Below are 22,857 nucleotides of genomic sequence, written 5' to 3' on the forward strand. Positions count from 1 at the left end.
ACCAAAAACATAATAATTGACTTCATTGTCACCGAGGTGATGCGTAACTTGATTCCAACATTGCTGCCATATATCTTCGTTGAGACCAAAAACTTGAATAACGCTGAAAATATAAGAAGAACAACATTAATTCAAGGATATATTATAAAAAAAGTTAATTAAAAAACATTCTCTTCCTCATAGTTAATCAAAATTTGGCAAAAAACTGAATAGCATTTCTCAGAATTTGAATTAAATCAAAATGACTACAAGATATTCAGTACGAGTTTTTAGCCTTCCAAGACATTCCTTTACGTAGTACTACCTTTCAAAGAAAATGAATAAAAGATCTAAAGCCGAACTTGCCAGCCATGACAGAAAAATTATAAATACGAAAACGGGTCTATGGCCAGTAAATGACAACGAAGAAAAAAACAAAAACGAATATTTCGCCCGTATCAAACAAGGCGTCTAATCCAAGGTTTAATCCAGTTACGTTTCTAAGGTGGTTTCACGAAGGTAGCTCCAAGTTAGACATTTTAAGCAATTGTATATTATATTTTTAGGTGAGTCTATTTTAGTTTTATGTAAATTTTTTAGTTTTAGTTCATTTTTTTCTCTACGCTGAAGACGCCTTGTTTGATACGGGCGAAATATTCGTTTTTTTTTCTTCGTTGTCATTTACTGGCCGCAGACTCGTTGGCCGGGTGAAAATACTGCCTTTATCGTATTTATATTTTTTCTGTGAAAGAAAATGTCAATGAACTGAAAAGAAGCACAAACTTCAAAAGAGTTCAATTTCCTAATTAAAGTGGTAAGAGTGAACGGGGCAATTACAGAGACATTAGATTTGATTTTTCTAGGAAGCAAATTACTTAGAATGATGCCACTGATAAAACTAGGAGTTTGCTAAATTTTTAAAGAAGAAGGTGGTTTTGGGAAGGAGAGAGGAAGCGTTGACCCAATTTTCACCTTTTTTTTTTATTAATAATTGAGAAATATCTTAATTATCAGACCCCTCTAGTTCTCAGTTTTATAGATTATAAGCAGGATTTAATATGCGTAGCTAGCAGAAAGGCTTTAGTGAAGATCTTGTCGTTGTATGGCACAAGTAAACTAAATAAACATTTTTTTTCAAATGAAAGAAGGACTAACATCAAAGCTTAAGACGAAAATACATTATTGCGTATGCTGCCCCCCCCCCTCATCAACCCCTTGCTCTTTTGCACCGCAATGCTTTGAGAAAATGAGCTAAATTCGTGTATTTACTTTTCGGAACAAACTGTATCCAAAATAAGTATCGTCTGTGAGATAAGAAGGGAGCCTACACCCCTCAGCACTCATACTGCCCACTTTATCCTATATTCGTATATACATATATTATATATAAGAAAAACAAGTTTCTTCAACTGAAAATAAGATTAAATATTAAAACCTAAAACGAACAGAAATTATTGCGTATATAAGGAGGGTACCCCCTTGTCAATACCATGGTCTTTACGCTACAGTTCAAATTCTCTTTAAATTCTTTAAGAATGACTCCTGAATAAGAAAGACTGTTTAATTAGAATAAATAGCTCTTTTCTAAGTATTTAAGAAAAATAGCGTCAAGAGCGAGGTATTGACGAGAGGTCGACCCTCTCATATACGTAATAATTTATGTCCTTTTTAAGTGTTAATGTTGTTCCTTACTTTGAGTTGAAAAAACTTGTTTTTTTATTTAATCTATGATTGTTTTTTGTAATAATGTTGGGAAATCTGGCTCCCTCTCCATGGAAAATTCCCATGAAAAATTTCACAATTGAAAGATTCCACAAAACATAAAATTGAATTTTTCATTCCACAATTGAAAAATTCCACAAAACAAAATCCTTCCATGTAACACCCCTGGACCCCTTCCCTGTCAGAAAAATCCCTCCTGAAAACGTCTATATACTTCCCAATAACCGATACTATACGACAACAATGGGCAAAATTCATAACTTGCAGCCCTTCACCTGGGGACTGTGGGGGGTTAATTCATCTTCCAAGATATAGTTATTAGATTTTTCGACTATGCTGAACAAAAAGCTTATCTCAAGATGAATTAATCGGGTGACTTCGGGGAAAAAATGAGCATGAGAGGGGGACTAGCTGCCCACCAATATTTTTGGTCACTTAAAGACAACACTAGAGCTTTTGATTTTCGATGAAATGAGCCCTCTCCCGATCTTCTAAGATTACTGATTTGATATGGTTACCCTGGCAAAAACAAAAGAAAATAAAAGACAAATAAAAACGCATCCGTAATCTTTCTTCTGGCAAAAAATCCAAAATTCCACATTTTTGAACATAGGAGCTTGAAACACCTACAGAAGGGTTCTCTGGTATGCTGAAGTACTGTTTTGGTATCAGATATCAATGTTGAGCTACTACTACTACTACTACTACTAACAACTCACCGCAGCACGCAGCCAACTGAGGCCAACAGGGCTACACATGCTCCTCATCAATCCCAATCTATTCAAAGCCTCCCTTTTTACACCCTCCCACAAAGTTCCCGCTTCCTTTAAACCTTTCTTTATGACGTCCTCCCACCCCGGACGAGGACGACCTGCTTTCTGTTTAGCCCTAGACGGCCGAAAAGAACAATCTTCGGCGATCTGTCATCCTTCATCCGCACAACGTGTCCTCGCCACCTCAACCTTTCTTTCATTATAGCCCAAGAGAATGGTATTGAACCACATTTTTAGTATATCCTTTTGTTTGAAATACGGTCAGCCGGGTACCCAGAACAATCTTTAAGCAGTTTCTCTGGAAAACATCTAGCAAATCTTCATCCGCTTTTCGGAGCAGCCATGTTTCAGAGCCATATTTGACCACTGTCATCACTGTAGTTTCTAATATTGCAATCTTGGTTTACAAACTTATCTTCATATTTTTCCAAACTTTTTTTTAACTGTGAAAAAACACCCTGAGCCTTGGCTATTCTACTTTTATCATCTTCACTACTCCCACCGTCTTTAATAGACCATTAATAAGTGCACTAGCCATCTCAATTACCAATTGAATGAGCCCTTTTTGAATTTTCTACGACAACGCATTCTATAAAACCCTTATATGCTCCCAGGGCATAACTTACAACCTTGGCCCTGAGGGCTGTGGTGGAGGAGGGGTTGTCATAATCAAAAATACAATTTCTGGACCCTTCAACTACGTTCAACAAAATGGCTATATCAAAATGTTGATCGAACATGTTTGGGGAAATGATGGGCGTAGGGGGGGGGCATTCGCCCTCCAATCGCTTTTAAGTATTTATAAGGGCACTAGCCCTCTCAATTCCCAATTGAATGAGCCCTTTTTGAAGTTTTTACGACAACGCTTTCTATAAAAACCTTATATGCCCCAGGGCATAACTTAGAATCTTTTGCCCTGGGGGCTGTGGGGGGTTTTTCATCCTCAAAGACATAATTTCTGGACCTTTTAACTACGTTGAACAAAATGGCTATCTCAAAATTTTTATTGAATGTGTTCGGGAAAATGGTGGGCGTGAGAGGGGGTTAGCTGTCCTCCAATCACTTTCGAATATTAAAAAGCGCACTAGCCTTTTCAATTTCCAATCGAATAAGCTCCTTTTGAAGTTTCTACGACAACACTTGCTATAAAAACTGTATATGCCCTAAGGGCATAACTCACAAACCTTTCCCTGAGGGTTGGGGGGGGGGGTTGTCATCCTCAAAGAACTAATTTCGAGAACTTTAAACTACGTTGAAAGAAATGGATATCTCAAAATTTTGATTGGATGTATTTACGGAAATGGTGGGCGTGAGAGGGAGGTTAGCTGTCCTCCAATCACTTTCGACTATTAAAAAGCGCACTAGCCCTTTCAATTTCCAATCGAATGAGCCCTTTTTGAAGTTTCTACGACAACACTTGCTATAAAAACTGTATATGCCCTAAGGGCATAACTCACAACCCTTTCCCTGAGGGTTGGGGGGGGGGGGTTGTCATCCTCAAAGAACTAATTTCGAGAACTTTAAACTACGTTGAAAGAAATGGATATCTCAAAATTTTGATTGGATGTATTTACGGAAATGGTGGGCGTGAGAGGGGGGTTTGCTACCCTTCAATCACTTTTCACTATTAAAAAGAGCATTGGCTCTCTCAATTTCCAATCGAATGAGCCTTTGTTTAGGTTTCTACAACGCCGCTTTCTGTTAAAACCTTATGTGCCCCTCAGGGCATAATTTACAACCCTTACCCTGAGGGCTGTGGGGGGTGGGTTGTCATCCTTAAAGACCTAATTTCCTTAACTCTCAACTACGTTGATAAAAATGATTATCTCAAAATTTTGATTGGATGTGTTTGGGGAAATGGCGATGTGAAAATGGATGTGGAAATGGATGTGTTTGGGGAAAGTTGCCTTCCAATCACTTTCTACTATTAAAAAGGGCACTGGCCCTTTCAATTTCCAATCGAATGAGCCCATTTTGAAGTTTCTACGACAACGCTTTCTATAAAAACCTTATATATCCCAAGGGCATAACTTACAACCCTTGCCCTGAGGGGTGTGGGGGGTTATCATCCTCAAAGACATAATTTCCAAAACTTTCAACTGCGTTGAACAAAATGGTTATCTCAAATTTTGATTGCATGTGTTTGGGGAAATGGTGGGCGTGAGAGCGGGGTTTGTTGCCCTTCAATCTCTTTTGACTATTAAAAGGAGCACTAGCTCTCTCAATTTCCAATCGAATGAGCCCTTTTGAAAAAATTCAAATGAATTTACTGAAAAAAATGTGCATTGTCAGTTTAATATACATTTGCTGATATTTATTCCTTAAAATCCTAATTAATTTATGTTTTCCTAAAGTTATAAGTGAAAATATTTAAAAGAATTTTTTTCAGTAAAGTACAAGTCATATTCTGGATTTTAGAAAACATAGTGTTTAGAACCCTACTCACATTAATTTCTGCTCATTTTGAGTTTGACTTATTTTAGTTTGATCTAAGTAGGGTTCTAAACCCTATATTTTTCAAAAGCCAGAATATAATTTGTACTTTTCTAAAAAAAATTCAAATGAATTTACTGAAAAAAATGTGTGTTGTCAGTTTAATATACATATGCGGATATTTATTCCTTAAAATCTTAATTAATTTTTGTTTTCTTAGTTATAATTGAAAACATTGAAAAGAATTTTTTCAGTAAACTACAAGTTATATTCTGGCTTTTAGAAAGCATAGGCTTTAGAACCCTACTCAGATTAATTTCTGCTCGTTTTAAGTTTGACTTATTTGAATTTCTGTTTGTTTTGGGTTTCATTTATTTATTAATACTGATTTGTGGTAGTTGTATTCTTGGTAGATTATTTGATTCTATTTTTGTTCATTTTTGGTTTAATGGAGTTGTTTACCTTTTTTTGAAAACTTATTTTGTGCAAAAGTTGTTTGATTAATTTGTGTTCGTTTTATAATGACATAGTCTTTTTCAGGCAGAAAGACTGAGCCTCTTCTGAAGTTTAACAGCTATCCCTTCCATAAAAACCTTTAATACCCATTGGGCATAACTTACAGCCCTTGACCCTAATCTCTGGGGTTCGTTTCAACCCCAAAAACCTTTGTATAGGATATTTAGACTATTTTGAATAGAATGGCTATCTCAAAATTTCTATTAGACGCATTTCGGAACAATATGACGTGTTTCTAGGGGTGAGAGGGTTCAGAGCTGCCCTCTGATCACTTTGACTCTTAAAAAGAGCAGTAGAGTGTCTGATTATCATTCACTTTTGTTCAGTAAATTCATTTGATTTTTTTTCAGAAAAGTACAAATTATATTCTGGCTTTTAAAAAATATAGGGTTTAGAACCCTACTTGGATCAAACTAAAATAAGTCAAACTCAAAACGAGCAGAAATTAATGTGAGTAGGGTTCTAAACACTGCTTTCTAAAATCCAAAATATGACTTGTACTTTACTGAAAAAAATTCTTTTAAATATTTTCACTTATAACTTTAGGAAAACAAAAATTAATTAAGATTTTAAGGAATAAATATCAGCAAATGTATATTAAACTGACAAGGCACATTTTTTTTTAGTAAATTCATTTGAATTTTTTCAAAATTGCTCATTCGATTGGAAATTGAGAGAACTAGTGCTCTTTTTACTAGTCAAAAGTGATTGAAGGGCAACAAGCACCCCTCTCACGCCCACCATTTCCCCAAACACATGCAATCAAAATTTTGAGATATCCATTTTGTTCAACGTAGTTTAAAGTTCCGGAAATTAGATCTTTGAGGATGTCAACCCCCCCCCCCCCAACCCTCAGGGCAAGGGTTGTAAGTTATGCCCTTAGGGCATATAAAGTTTTTATAGCAAGTGTTGTCGTAGAAACTTCAAAAAGGGCTCATTCGGTTGGAAATTGAAAGGGCTAGTGCGCTTTTTAATAGTCGAAAGTGATTGGAGGAAAGCTAACCCCCTCTCACGCCCACCTTTTTCCCGGACACATTCAATCAAAATTTTGAGATAGCCATTTTGTACAACGTAGTTCAAAGGTCCAGAAATTATGTCTTTGAGGATGAAAAACCCCCCAAAGCCCCCAGGGCAAAGGTTGTAAGTTATGCCCTGGGGGCATGTAAGGTTTTTTATAGAAAGCGTTCTCGTAGAAACTTCAAAAAGGGCTCATTCAATTGGGAATTGAGAGGGCTAGTGCCCTTATAAATAGTCAAAAGCTATTGGAGGGCGAATGCCCCCCCGCCCATCATTTCCCCCAACACTTCCGATCCAAATTTTGATATTGCCATTTTGTTCAACGTTGTTGAAGAGTCCGGAAATTATGTTTTTGATTATGATAGCCCCCTCTCCACAACCCTCAGGACTAAGGTTGTAAGTTATGCCCTGGGAACATATAAGGTTTTTTTTTATAGAAAGCGTTGTCATAGAAACTTCAAAATGGGCTCATTCAATTGGAAGTTGAAAGGGCCAATGCCCTTTTTAATAGTAGAAAGTGATTGGAAGGCAACTAATCCCCCTCGCACGCCCACCGTTTCCCCAAACACATCCAATTAAAATTTTGAGCTAACCATTTTTATCAACGTAGTTGAGAGTTAAGGAAATTAGGTCTTTAACGATAACAACCCCCCCCCACAGCCCTCAGGGTAAGGGTTGTAAATTATGCTCTGAGAAGCACATAAAGTTTTAACAGAAAGCGGCGTTGTAGAAACTTAAAAAAAGGCTCATTCGATTGGAAATTGAGAGAGCTAATGCTCTTTTTAATAGTCAAAAGTGATTGAAGGGCAGCAAACCCCCTTCTCACGCCCACCATTTCCGTAAATACATTCAATCAAAATTTTGAGATATCCATTTTGTTCAACGTAGTTTAAAGTTCTGGAAATTAGTTCTGGAATTGAGGATGACAACCCCCAACCGTCAGGGCAAGGGTTGTAAGTTATGCCCTTAGGGCATATACAGTTTTTATAGCAAGTGTTGTCGTAGAAACTTCGAAAAGGGCTCATTCGGTTGGAAATTGAAAGGGCTAGTGCTCTTTTTAATAGTCGAAAGTGATTGGAGGACAGCTAACCCCCTATCAAGCCCATCATTTTCCCGGGCACATTCAATCAAAATTTTGAGATAGCCATTTTGTACAACGTAGTTCAAAGGTCCAGAATTTATGTCTTGGAGGATGAAAAACCCCCCACAGCCCCAAGGGCAAGAGTTGTGATTTGTGCCCCGGTGACATATAAGGTTTATATTGATAGGCATGCCATAACAACTTCAAAAAGGGCTCATTCAATTGGACATTGAGATGGCTAGTGCCCTTATCAATGGTCAAAAGCGATCGGAGGGCGAATGCCCCCCCCATGTCCATCATTTCCCTAAGCATTTCCGATCAACATTTTGATATGGTCATCTTGTTCAACGTAGTTAAAAGGTCTGGAAATTACGTTTTTGATTATAAAAACCCTCCCCCATAGCCCCCAGGGCAAGGGTCCTAAGTTATGCCCTTGGGGCATATAAGGTTCATAGAAGCTTCAAAAAGGGCTCATTTGATTTTAAATATGAGAGGATTAGTTCATTTTTTACTAGTCGAAACTGATCGGGCGCAAATGCCCCCCCCCCATAACCATCATTACCCCAAACACTTACAATCCAAATTTTGAGATAGTCATTTGTTCAGCGTATCAGAAAGGCCTGGAAATTATGTTTTGAGGATGAAAAATCCCCCCAGCCCTAAGGATAATGGTTGTAACTTGTGCCCTAGGGACATATAATGTTTTTATAGAAAGCGTGGTCATGTAAGCTTTGGAGGTGGCTCATTGGATTGGTAATCAGGCGCTCTAGAGCTCTTTTTAAGAGTCAAAGTGATCGGACGGCAGCCCCCCACATCTCAAAAACTTTTGAGATAGCCATTCTATTCAGAATAGTCTAAATATTGGTTCTAGCCGTTTACTCCCCCTCCTCACTTGTTGATTACCCCCGGAAAATAGCCCCCCCCCCGGAAAATATCCCCACGTGGAAAATACCCCCCCCCCCGGAAAATAGCCTCCCTCCGGAAAATACCCCCCGCGGAAAATACTCCCGGTAAATACCCCCTGGAAAATACCCCCCCCCCGTGGAAAATAAGGCTTTCCAAATTTGAGAATTTTATTTGATTTTTATTGTTTTATTTCCGGAGGGAGGAGGTATTTTGGTACTTGTGTATAGGCGCTACCCACTCAAGTTTACGCTGTGTAAAATTCAAGAACACACCAGATTTTTTGTTAGTTTCTTCGTTACTTTAGGAAATAAATTTGAGCAATAGATTTGCATATTAGGGGGGGAGAGTAAAGTATAGCGGGTCTGCATGCAAAATGTGTTTGGTACAGTTATTTTGTATTTTAGATAGATAGACAGAGAAGTGTATTTTAAAGCCAATATACGGCCATGAACATACTAAAATAACATAAATGAAAGGCACAAATAACATTAACTTTCATCAGCGATCATCATAAAACACTTAAATGAAACACAACATTAACCTAATAAGAGTACTTAATACTTCGAAAAACGGTCATTGAAAAAAAAAACACTTAATACTTTGAAAAAAATAATTTTTTTTTTTTTTTTTTTTTTTTTTATTTTTTTTTTTTTTTTTTTTAGTGGCCATACCTAGAAAGAATTTTTTCTTACTTCAAAATGTCCAAATACTTTCCCACCATCCCCCCCCCCCTTATGTGCAAATATGTAGCCAAATTATATATTTCCCATCTATTCTGTCCCTTGTCTTTTTCTTTTCTCACGCCAAGCTGAAAAAAACTAACGAAGAAACCGGTTTGTTCTCGAGTTTTACGTGGCGTAAACTTCAGTGAGTTGCCCATAATACACAAGTATCAAAACTCCTTTCCCCAAACAAGCAGAAATTAATATGAGTAGGGTTCTAAACCCCATTCTTTCTAAAACCGAGAATATAATTTGTACTTTACTGAAAAAATTCTTTTAAATGTTTTCACTTTTATAACTTTAAGAAATCAAAAATTAATTAAGATTTTAAGGAATAAATGTCAGCATATGTATATTAAACTGACAATGCAATTTTTTTTTCAGTAAATTCATTTGATTTTTTTTCAGTAAAGTACAAATTATATTCTGGCTTATCGAAAGCATGGGGTTTAGAACCCTACTCGTATTAATTTTTTTTTTTTTTAGTTTGACTCTGTTATTTATTTCAATTTCTGTTTGTTTTGGGTTTAATTTATTTATTGATACTGATATGTGGTAGTTGTATGTTTGGTAGATTATTTGATTCTATTTTTGTTCATTTTTGGTTTAATGGCCTACGTAAACACGACTTTCTTTGAGAAATTTGAAATTAGTGCCGTAAAATCACTAGCAACTGACATACGTTGCACCAAGAGGGATTGTTCACGTTAAGGTAATTTCATGCCTGAAAAGTCACACCATTCTTTAGGCGATATAAGTCGGTTTTGGAGACTCTGTAATTATCTTTCATCTTATAGGTTTTGTCCTGATTAAGTCACAAGGCGCCCCACGGCGGGCTCTCCCTCCGACACAGAGTGCGCCTCTGACACCCTTTGTGCCCCCTGTCACTCGGCGCTCTACGCGACCGCTTACCCCAAGAGCCGCCCCTGGGTGTATGTGGTAAAAAGGGCAGGGATGGGGACTGCTTGTTCTCAAATCACTTGATTCTTAAAAAGAGCACTAGAACTTTCAAATTCTAATGAAATGGCCCCCCACCACAACCAAAGTTTCTACGAACATCCCTTTGAAACGAAGTGGCGACGGGGAAAAACCAATAAATAACTCATTAAAGGTCCATGGGTCGTTTTTTGCGCAGCACTAATGCTGGCTATGGCTTAGAACATAGAAGTAATACTTTTTTATTTGTCTTATAAAGATAAAAGAACTATCACATTCAAACTTACATTAAAGCCAAATTCCTGATCAACACAAAGAAACCTGCAATTACTATGACTGGATTAATTATTAAACTTGACAATGTCAAGAAAGATATGTTATATCCTTTTGTGTCCATTCCTTTCCAACAACAACTATTTCTTAGATAAACGTGTTCCCAGAGCTCTAATCAAGAGCAAATAAGACTTTGTGCCAAAAATATCGCAGATAAGAAATAAGCTTTCTCACTAAACAACAATCAAAGACTGAATGAAATCTATTGAATGAAATTCAAACTGCCAATAGAAGGGAACTCCCCTCCGGGAACACCTAAGGTGAGTTTTGTCCGGTGTACTGTCGTCGTGAACTCCCAGCAGAGGTCATCGCCAATAAAAGCTTCTCGTAGTTTCTTCTGTTACGTTACGTCCTGCAGGTATTTTAAAAAATAACCTGCTAATAGATTATATGCTTTGCCCATAAGGGTTATTTTTATTAATACTAGGTTCATTTGAATCTATAATCAAGCAGTAAGTGGCATAACCGATCATCAAACCATTAAATTATATAACTGAAGTTTACCAAGCATTTTGAAATCACTGCAAAAAGATGTCAGTTTCAAACAAGGAACAATTCAATTGTTAAGGCCAATGTACTTCCATTTTCAACGCAATGCGATCACAATTCATGCGTGACGTAACCAATTAGAGTAACTTGCTAATAGGTTTTTGGAATTACTTGGCCCACAGGTATGTTGACTGTTGAAAATTGAGCAACAAGTTATGTAACTTTGAATCTCGAGCAAACTTTGAAATTAGCTTTTCATGTTTTTTTTGTTGTTGTTGTTGATACTCGGTTCTGAATGATTGGCCAAAGCTTCATAGCTCCCGAATAGTTTTTGGCAATCTTACTTGACGGAGATCTAAGCAATGATCCAATGTAAAATCAATGGCAGGGAAAATAATTTTTATTTAAGTAAATTGCAGACGATAGATTATAATTTTTGGCAATATCAAAGCATGGAATATTGTTACTGGCAATGCTGTATCTAGGATTTTTGTTCGGGAGGAGGGACTACAAAAAATATTTAAAAAAGGCAACACTTATTTATATGAATGTTTTTACTTTTTTTGGAGTCAGAAAAACATTTCGGGGGGTCAAACAGGGTACCCCCCTGGATACGACCATGGTTACCGGGTAATCCAATATGAAGTACACTTTTGAGAAGGAATCACTATAATGACAAAAGACTAAAAACGGGTTTTATCATTGCCCAGTCTATAGTGATTAACCCGAGAGGCCCGGATAATGGGATAGTACCCAAAAGACTAGCACCATTCGACTCCCCAATCTACACTCTTTCCTAATATAATGGTTAATACGGCGATAGTACACCATATTCTCCCTTAATGGTGCCAGGTAGAGCCCCCAAAAATATACTTTTCACTGCTTCGATTGTTGCAGATTGTTCGTCAGCGGCGTGTGTTCCTTAACCTAGTTAATTGCATCACGCTATTGCTCGACAAAAGTATTTTGTTTTAAAAAAGTGGGTAATATAGTAGGAAACCTCAAATTCTAGAAGCTTTCTGAATATTAAAAAGTAATAATTTTATTATTATAGTGTTTTCTTGCAATTTTGTACATAGCCTAGGGCTATATCTGGCCCAGCCATGTATACAGGAATTTTTCTCTAGGGGGGGGGGAATGATGGTAAAATACTTTTTTGGTACCTATTAATTATTCCAATCACACTCAAGAATTTTGATCTGAATGTGAGATCTGTAAAAACCGATTTCATAGCCACAAAGACAAGTCACGGGTGACAAAATGCAATTGGACTTATATAATTTGGGCTATATACTTGCACATTAGGGGGGTGGGGGGAAAGTAAAGCGGGTCTGCATGCAAAATGGGTTAGCTACAATTATTCTGTTTATTATGAAGTAAGAATTGTTTTCTAAATTCACGCTTTTCAAATACTTTACCATCACCCTAATAATTTCTTCCCAAATATAATGGATGCTACTCTGACATTTGTGCTCCCTCCCACTCCTAATGGTCACATATTTTCACCCATTGGGGAGTACTTTCTTTATACAGTATTACCTTGTTACTGTAAAAGCCCCAGCGGGTATACTCGTTAACGCGATACATGGTTGTAGAAGTTCGTATTTTGACTTTCAGCTAAATTCAATGGCATTTTCTGATACTTACTGGCAGCAGGGCTTCCACTATCCCCGAATTTTTGGGGATTTCCCCGAAAATCTATGTGTCTCCCCGAAAAAAAATTTGGTTCCCCGAATCCCCGAAACTTCCCCGAAAATCACCCAACCACGGTGCCACCCCTAGCGACTATCCCTAGCAAACATTACTTTACATACCATAATTTTTCACTACTCTCTTCTCCGTTAATTTTTGTCTTCTGTGTTGCTTTGCATAAAAACCAGACCGATATAATTTAAGCATAGACTGTTCATCATTTGTTCACAAAAGTATCATATTCCTGCATTTAGATTAAACCATTTCAAATGCAGTATTCCAAATACTATAAGATTCTTGCATTTACACCATTCGTGGCCAAGACAATCTTGACAAAACTAGCCAAGAATTATATTTGAAGTTGTTTAACGGAACGCTCAGTATGATTTTAGGTTTTGAAATTAAACTTCTAAAGAAGGAGAATTGTTTTGAAAGCCAGATCATAAGTTTAAAATTGGTTTTCTTTTCTATTTTTGGTTTTGTATTAATGTTTAATACTTGATGACTGAACCCATAATATATAGAAGGAATTGATCTTTTGCCAGGAATTCTTACCATTTAAATATTTATTTTATTTGTTGTGTAAAATTTAAGTTCTTTTCTTTTTTTTATTTGAGAATTGTATTTGTCGTACCACCTTTTATCCTCAAACGTATTCATCCAGCACTCCCCTCACAATTATTATTTTGGTCCCTTCACCCGTGTAATATTTTCAGTTGGTGTAATATTTTAAACTGCAGTTTTAGGATCGTTTTACGGTTTTACAAAGCTGTTAGTGAGGCGAAAAATTTTTTACAGGAAATATATTCTGCTCAAATTCGGGATAGCCAAATAAATTTGTTTAAATATCTAGGCCTATCCTCACAACTTCTAATGCTTGAAAAATTAGAAACCCTGTATGAAGGCTAATTCTGAGATAGAAACAAAAGAATTTAAAGAAATTATGGTATAATTTATTTCTTCTTAAGACAAATCCCTAAATCCATTCTTCTTACTATAAAAAATGCACCAACCCCCTCCCCCTCCTAATGAGAAAAAAAATTTACTATAGACTATGTACAAGGTCGGGGAATAGGGGATTTAAACGGAAGTGACCCCAAAATATTATTCATAAGAAAATTTACATTACAGCTGAAAGTAAAAATTTGGTTATTAGGCTTATATTGTTTTCTTGTCAACTTTTTACATTATTTTCGGATTTATTTATCACGAGCTGTTGGTTAATAGTGCCAAATAATGTTAATGTGAAGAAAAAGAAAAAGTGATTTGTGTATAATTTGTAGCCTATATCTATCATGTCCAGGCATTAGATGGGCTGATATATGAGACTGCAATAAGTATTATATTTGGAACATGGATGGCCGCAGGGTTGATGGGAGGGTTGGGGGTTAATCGGTGATTATATAGTGATTATGAGGTAACCAAAATAAAGGAAAGCATAGTAGAAACAACCAATGAAAAAAAATGTATGTTACGAAGTGGCATTTTCTGCAGGGGGGGGGAGCTGGCTATTTTCCGAGGGTATTTTTAGCGGTGGTACTTTCCGCGGAGGTACTTTCCACGGGTGGTATACTTTCCGCGGGGAATATTTTCTCCTGGGGGTATCTTTGTGAGGGGGGGGGGTATTTTCCGTTTTTTTCGAGGGAGATTTCTGGAGGAGGGGGGGGTTGGTTAACACTTGGAGACATTAGAATCAGCAAGAAAAACTAATGATGTGTCAATTGTCGTCAAATTTCCTTTTTAATTTAAGTTTGAATTTACTTATTTAATTTAGTTCTTGCTTGTTTTAAGTTTTAATGTTGCCCCATACTTATAGGTTTAATTTTGTCTATTTAATTTACCTATTTAGAAACCTCAAACAGTATTTTTTTTGTTTTTAAATACCATTAATGAATTACTGAGATTAATGACTTAATGAAAAATTACTACTGGTATTTACAGTTCACATGTGCTCACTTTTTTTTAATTTGAAAACAATTTTGAAGTTTTTGCCGCAATATCAGCAATAAGCGTCTTCAGCTATGGGTTCCAATCCCCTGCTCTGGCTCTAAAACCTACTCTTTGAAACGCTTGATTTACTATGCGGATCCAAGCCCTAATTGAGCCTGAAAACGAATCTAAAACATTTTGGCTCCTAAATTTTTTTTAAAAAAATGAGTATGTTCTCTCCGGCACAGGAGGTTCCGTAAGTAGCCCACAGAAAATGAAAGACCAATTTATAACGCTCGCAACTGTTTTTCAGCTTCCATGATTACGGTTGCCAATCATCACTCTTTTTTTCTCGTACTTTTTACCTCATTTCAAAGGCTCGTGGTGTTTTTCACTGTTAAAAAAGTTTGAAAGATAAGTCTGCAAACCAAGATTAGAATATTGGAAGGTACAGTGATGACAGTGGTCAAATATGGTTGTGAAGCTGGGCACTCTAAAAAGTGGAGGAAGATCAGGGTTGCCACCCTGGCCTGGAAGACTTTACTAAATCTGACAGAAAAAAATTTACTAAATCGTATCTGTTTTTACTAAATGCTAAAAAAATTTTTGCGCGTGCGGCTACCGCCGCACACGCACCATCAACAATCCATTTTAACTATACGAGAATAATCAATAGGATTTCCACAATCTTTTTTCCTCTTTTTTTCTTTTTTCCTCTTTCCTTTCGTTTTCATACTATGATTGAAAATTCCGCAAACCCTTAAGTTCAAAAATCCTTTTTTTTATTATTTGGATGTACTACTGGATAGACTTCATATTCCAGATGCGGTATGGTGAAGCCCGGCTTTAAATTTATCAATGGTCTTCAGGTCATAAAATTCAGATATATTGAAAAATTAAAAAACAATCAACGAAGAAAAGTAGCTACAACTCATATTCACGAAGCAATTCAGGCGATGGAGGGCTTAGAATCTGAGGTGTGTTTCAAAGTGACGGGTTTGAAATTTGTCCCCAAGTTTCCGTGTTTAGGTTTGAAATCTAAACCCTTCAATTTTGCATTTTTAAGTAGAAATTTGCCACTTTTAAAACATTAATTGGGCTGATCTTTAAATAAGGGATAAGCTGCTTACAAAGATTTCTGACAAATTTTAAAGCAATTAATTTAGGATTTTTTTTAACTGATTTTTTTCTGGATTCTCTCTCGTCCGTATTCAAGGAATCAAAAACCAATACAATCTATGTCACTTCAAAACGGAAATGACGTAATCGGCTACCGGTTTCGTTTTATAAATATGTAAATTAAAAAGTCAACCTCAAATTGGACTAGGGTTGCCAAGAAAAATAAAACTTATATAACACACAATAATTAGTTTAAAAAACAACATTGTGAGTAGAAGTGATCCTAAAGGTCCGAACGGGACTCCTTATTTGGGCATAGAACCACGTGGTTTATGGTTTTCTCACTGAGAATGAAAAAACAGGAATTTTCTCACATGGAAAAACAGGAACTTTGTCACATTTATGACTGTTTTCATGGACGGTTATGTGTGTTGATCGATTTATTTGATGTTTTTCATGGATGGCTATGGATGATTTATGGTTTTTGTCAGTGAAAATTTGAAAAACAGGAACTTTCTCACATTTATGTCTGTTTTCATGGTTTTTGTCAGTGAGAATGAAAAAACAGGAATTTTGTCACATTTAAGGATGACAACAGCAATTTATGTTCCTGTTTTATGTCTGTTTGTTGTCAGTGAGAATGGACATGCTTGACGAGAATGCTATGAGATTGTTTGGCTACCCTGGCCTGAGAAATTGATTTACATAATCGCTAGGGAAAATTATTGATTCACGAAGGGGGAATTAAGAAACAAACATGGTTTCATTGTTGTTTGGCTAGCTTAACCTGAGCAATTGATTTACATAATCGCTATGGAAATTATTGATTCACGAAGGGGGGAATTAAGAAAAATTATGATTTCTTTAATCTTTAGGCCTGAGGGATTTATTTATTATTGTTGTTTTGAACAAGTGTATGCTAGGGGTGAATGTCAAGGTGTCCAGGAACAGGAAACAGTTAGATCACGTGTTTCCTTCTCAGCCAATCAGCGAGTCGGATACATCCTCCTTCTCAGCCAATCAGAGACGTGCTTACATATGATTTTCCCCATTACATAACAATTCACCCTTGAGTTCGTATATAACGGGCATGGAATGTGATTAAATTATCAGAAAGTATTGTGACACAATTGAAGCAACAATGAATGTTATTGATGAACTTGAAGCCTTGGCAGCCACAATTAGAAATTTAATTTCTTTTTTAATTTTTATTTTAAAAATAAAATTTTTTTCCGTGGTTACCCTATACTCTATTCGGGTAAACCCCCCCCCCCCTATACACCTGCCACTATATGATGTTTATACTCGATAAAAAGTGTAAAATATGCTCTTTTTTCATTACGTAAGCCCCATCCTTATTTCCCCCTCTGTTTAAGACCTTAATTCTGTTTTTGATAAATTCCTTATATTATCTAAAAGCAACTGTCAACTTTCTGTCAATCCCTTAATATACTGTTTTTCACCGCTATGGCTTGACTTACAGATTTCTCGCAACGATTTAAATAGCTGATAATTACTGACACCCTTTTTAAGTACATCCGGCTTTTGGTAAATATACAAGAATTTGGATAGCGGCTTAACCAATGGGTTTCTCTGAGATGGTTAGTTTTTCACATCGAATTAAAAACAGTTTCGCGTGAAAAGAGGGATTATTGTTAATTGACCTTGTGTGGTTACAGACTTTGCGAAATTCTATGTGGTTTGTAATCGTGGAATTTAGTTATTTTCCAAAATTATTACATAACAATCTTTTCAGGATATTTGGTGAAAGGTTGGGGGGGGGGGTTTGAAACGCTAAAAATTCTGAAACAACCATTGTAAGGTGAAAAAAAAAAGCTTATTAGCGTGAAAAGTCAGAGAGAGGAGGTTAATAAAAAAATAAATTGATTTATTATTCTTAAATTTAATAACATTTTTACCATATCTTTCGGTGGGGGGGAGGGGATATTTTCCCATGTCTTTTCTCAGGGATATTTTCGGTGGGGGTTATTTTCCGGGGGCTGGGTTGCTGGGGGTGTGATAAATATAAAAACTAGGCCCGCTTTTGAAAGGCTCTGTGAGCCGTAATACTCAGATTCAAAAGGATGTGATATCTTTCGGTGGGGGGAGGGGATATTTTGCCATGTATTTTCTCAGGGATATTTTCCGTGGGGGGTTATTTTCCGTGGGCTGTTTTTCTGGGGGTGTGATAAATATACAAACTAGGCCGGCTTTTGAACGGCTCAGTGAGCCGTAATTCTCAGATTCAAAAGGATGCGATATCTTTCGGTGGGGGGAGGGGGTATTTTTACATGACCTTTCTCCGGGTTATTGTCCGTGGGGGTTATTGGCCGTGGGCTGTTTGTGGGGGGGTGTGATAAATATACAAACTAGGATGGCTTGTGAACGGCTCAGTTATCCATAATTCTCAGATTCAAAAAAGGATGAGACTAGTGTATTTCACGAAATTTTTTTACGTTGTGCTTTCTTGGTGATAAATGCCCTTCTAGACAAAAGTACATGGATTATTATACTAACTTTCTTTCTGTAAAAAAAGGACAAATTATTTAAATACTAACTTTTTCTCTTCTTTTTAAGGCCAATTGTGAATAATACCAATCATCTCCACCCGCTAAGAAAGCAAAGGTTAATAATGCGGACCATGCGAAGGCTACTGTCTGGCAATATGGTAGCTGGCCGAAGCCTCCTAAACAAGTGGTGCCTACCCAAGCCGTATTGGAATGTGACATTGCTTGCCCATCCGCTCTCCTTGGACCTATACTAGCTGCCCCATCATCGATAGGTCAGGAGGTTACCATCCAGCAGGCATTACCCGGACCTTCGGGCACCCAAGCCCAGACGGATTTTGCAAATGTAAGCATTTTTTTCCTACCTTTCATATAGAAATATCTATCAATTTCATCCAACTTTTATAGGCCTTTTCTACATGCAACATTTTCGAACACTGCGTAAAAGTATATCTCAGCGGGAATATTAAAAGATTTTTTCTCCCCACAGCAAATATAGTGTTCTCCCTTTTGACTCACGTCAAGTGCATGCATTCACCCTTTTGCTAAATTAGATTAGTGAAGCCAAAAAAAAGGCACTATATTCTGGTCATAGTAAGGTTAGATAATTTCTATTGCGATATAAACGAATGGTTCACCTTGCCTTTAAAAATATTATAAAAAAAAAAAACTTTATATCTGAATGAGTTGTCTATCATGACAGGAGATGGTTACCCATTTCGAATCAAGTTTTTTTTCCAAAGCAGATAAAGAGCATTAATGTGAAATTTTATTTTGAGGAATTGTTTGAACAAAATCAAAACCTACTGTCCTGTTTTAGATTGTAAATATCTAAATATCTTATATTAGGGTGGGGCTGGCGCAGAGTCTAGAAAGGGTTGGTGGGCTCGAGAAGCTTTGTGGGACGTGCCACAGGAAATTGCCGCGATGACCGACTCGGGGGGGGGGGGTTTAAGAGTGGTAAGTGGGAAGAGGTGGAGTTGTTTGAACAAAATCAAATTGTCAATTCTATGTAAAGCGGCGTTTTATATTGTAAATATCATATATTAAGTTGGAAATTGGAACTTTCAGAATATCGATAATTGTGGGGAACAGTGAATTAACCAAATTCTACTATGTGCATAATGCTACTACTACTACTAAGTACGTTTTAAAAAATACGTCAATAATAATCCAAATTTTAAACAGTAGGGGATGATTTGAAAACTTTGAAAATAAGCTATTTTTTCATTTATAGGTTGTCCTGGTTCCATACTCACCATCTCCCCCTGCTCGTCAGTTGGAGAAGGAGAGGACGCGCCTATGGGGATTTACAACAATGAAGCATCTACTATCAGTGAATGGCATGCTAATTCCATAGAAATACCCTTTAACATTGATGACCATTTAAGGGATTTTTTTTTTTAAATGTTGATAATAGCGCAGCTGAGCAGTGTAATGTAGATAATTAAGATTCAGACTTAGTATTGCTAGGTTCAAATACTATTCAACTTTTGAACGATTTTGTTGGTGATGTGATGGAAAACCCTTCCCCCTCAGATTGCTTGAACATTTACCCACTTCAACTGAATGAAGCGGCTTCCCATAGCCCTCTTATTGAACAACTGGGGGGTAGGGGTAATAAACACGAGGGGGAGGGGGGTACAACTTTCCCCGATTTTCAGCTGTCCAACAGAATTTTAAATAATATAGTTGTTTACACTGCGACGTTTGGTGATCCCTTTAATTCACTAATGGGGGGAAAATTTGTTTTTTTGTTTTGACCCTGTAGAAATTGTGCATGCATATGTAGATAAAATTCGTGCACTTCTGGAGAATCAAATTCAGTTGTGGGGAGGTAGGGATTCAATTAAGGTCTCCATTGTTCTAAAAGTGTTCTATTTAAATGAGGGAAAAAGTGAGGTTTACTATCATTTTATACATTCCGAGATGTGTTTGATTTATTCAAATTTGGAAAATTTTGAGGGTGTTTTCTTGGATTGGGTAGATCAGATTATAAGGCATCTTGAGAACTATAACGAAAATGGTAGTGGATCTTTAGTTCTTTTTAGTGAAAATTTAAGTGTAAATATTTATATAATTAATAAAGATTTTATGTTAATAGTGGGAGATAAGAATGCAAGTACAGTTTGAAATTAAACTTCTGATCTAGTGGGTTGCAAAGGTATCAAGCAGATTTGTTTTGAAAAAGGACAAGTATCTTCAATATGATTTCATCATCTCAGAAAATGAGACTCTACCTCTAGACGCTACAGCGAAGAAATTAGATAATTGGGCTGTACATAGGAAGGAGGGGTCCGATTTTCCCATTGTAGATTTTTCTTGCTTAGAGGGGAAATACCCAGTAACGCTTCGATCCATTGACATGTTTGAAAGGGCTAATGCCCATTTAAATATCGGCGTTACTGTGGTACAATACGAAACTGAATTTGAAGATGGAGTTCGTTCTAAAAAGAAGGGGGTGGTCTTCCCTGTAAGGAGCCCGTCAGTTGATTTGGTTAAACACTGGGTTTGGTTGCTTTACACGTCACCTAGTCAACCGAACACAATCGGTCATTTTAACCCAATCACTGACAAGAGGAGAGTTCTGGGGGAGGGTAAGAAGAAGGGGACTCGTTTCTACTGTCCAACATGCCTCTCTAGATTTTGGACTAAATTAAAGCTGCAAAATCACACGAAGTATTGCAGCCACGATGGCTATCAGACAGTGGAAACGGTTTCAGGGGATAGGGCCATTCTACGTTTCAAAAATATTCAAAACACCCTTCTCCAGTGCGACAAAATATCTTTAGACTTTGAAGCTAAGCTGGTGGAGGTGAATGATACACAATTTCCAAACCGAGTCGAAGAGCATCAAGGTACTGCTGTGTCCTATGCCCACGCGCCAAGAGATAATTCTAACACTATGCGGTTGTTAGAAATAGTAGAAACATTGGATGAGAATGAGCGCATGGTCAAGGCATTGAATAAACTGACTGGCACGGCTAATGGTGCTATTTCTTGTTTGAGAAATACGCATTATCCAATGGTGCTGTCTGCAGAGGATCGTCTCGCGATTAAAAATCAAAAAATATGTTGGGTTTGTAAGGGGGAGTTTGCAGAGGGGGATAAGGGGACTAAAGGGAAAAGAGGGGGAGGGGGAAAGTCAGAGATCATAATCACTTGTGGCAGGAAATATCATCTGGGGGTAGTAATTTTAGGGGGGTTGCGCATCAATCGTGTAATTTAAATGTTACCCAGCAGTTTTTTATCCCAGTTTTTATCCATAATTCTAATTATGACTTAAAATTTATTTTACCAGCACTGGCATGTATGCACAGGGAGGGAGGGGGAGTAGATTTTCCATGTGTAAATAGTTCATTTACTTACAACTTCATTCCCAAATCAGCTGAGAAGTTATTGCTTCTCGAACTGAAATGGCAGGCAGTGGATAATGAGCGTATGTGCTGGAATAAAATCAGGTTTTTAGATTCCTTTATTTTTTTCGCCAAGGCATTGAGTCAATTGATTCAAGTGCAAAAACACGACAATTTTGATAGCTTTCCCTTGCTTAAACAGCACTTTCCAGACGGTGAAATGTATGACCTGTTGACCTGAAAAGGTATATACGCAAACGACTATTACTTTCCTGGCTCACGCTTCAGCGAGGTGAAACTACCTCTAATTGAAGCTTTTTACAATTCACTGAAAAACAGTGAATGCATCGCCACGGAGTATGAGTTTGCCAAGAAGGTGTGGCCCAAGGGGGATTGTAAAAATGGTTGGGATTATTGTAGACTGTACTTGGCCAGTGACGTTCTAACTCTATTGGATATAGTCTGTAATAACACAGACCAGATCTATTCAGAGATCGGGTTAGATATTGGCTATTATTTTTCTACACCCCATTTAGTAATGGATTTAATTTTAAAAATTAGCAGGGAGGAAATAGGCCTAATCACCGACGTAGATCAGCACCTTTTTGTAGAGCGTTCAATGAGGGGTGGGTATGTTTTTCATGGGGACCGCGTCTTATCAACCGATCCGAGCGGACAAAGCACCGGTGCAAAGTCAAATGCAGTGTTCTTGGACATGAACTCATTGTATCCCTCGGCAATGTCACACTACTCTTTGCCGTGTGGGAACTATCAATGGCTTGAGAATCCTTGTGAGTTCCCCAATATTACCACCGTCGAGGACAATGGAGCACAAGAATGGTTCTTTAAAGTTGACGGTCACAGTCCGCTGGCGCTTCATGACTCAGTCAAAGATTTTGTCTTTCCCTGTATCAATCGGCCCGTGAGCAGGGACTCTCTGAGCCCCTACAATCGTTCATTGGTTGAGGATATGGGGATGCACTGGACTCCTCTAAACAGAAACTGATTGCTGATTTGGACCCTAAGGAGAATATCGTTGTTCACCATGTGCTATTGCACTGGATGGTGAGCAATGGTTTCAAGATCACCAAAATACATAGGGTCCTGCAGTTCAATCAGCGACCCTACTTGAAAACGTTTATCGACACCTTTGTCGATAAACGCTCTAGGGCAAACTCAAAGGTGGAGAAGGAAATGTACAAGCTCATCCTAAATTCAGCGTTTGGCAAAATGTGTGAAAGCGTTCGTAATAGATCTCGCTGCGACGTCGTGACTGACCCTCTAGAGTGTGCACGAATTATTGCCGACCCCAATTTTACATCATTCACGAGCAGGCCGGCCGGCATG

At 37.3% G+C, this 22,857-nt stretch overlaps 1 protein-coding gene across 1 annotated transcript in view; it reads right to left on the bottom strand.

Annotated features, from left to right (window-relative positions):
- The window catches only part of LOC148954815 (fatty acid hydroxylase domain-containing protein 2-like), a 33,916-nt gene extending 23,310 nt beyond the window's left edge, over nucleotides 1-10,606 (bottom strand). The window contains exons 1-2 of the mRNA XM_089098722.1: nucleotides 10,373-10,606; nucleotides 3-103 (exon numbers count right to left, since the gene is read on the bottom strand). Coding sequence (XP_088954848.1) covers nucleotides 3-103; nucleotides 10,373-10,482 — 211 coding nt within the window. The 5' untranslated portion in view covers nucleotides 10,483-10,606. The remainder of the gene's footprint in view (nucleotides 1-2; nucleotides 104-10,372) is intronic.
- Nucleotides 10,607-22,857: the final 12,251 nt, after the last annotated feature.

The sequence above is a fragment of the Artemia sp. Qi Xiang Cuo genome, chromosome 2 (genome assembly GCF_049724085.1).
Source record: "Artemia sp. Qi Xiang Cuo chromosome 2, ASM4972408v1, whole genome shotgun sequence".
Lineage (NCBI taxonomy): Eukaryota > Metazoa > Arthropoda > Branchiopoda > Anostraca > Artemiidae > Artemia > Artemia sp. Qi Xiang Cuo.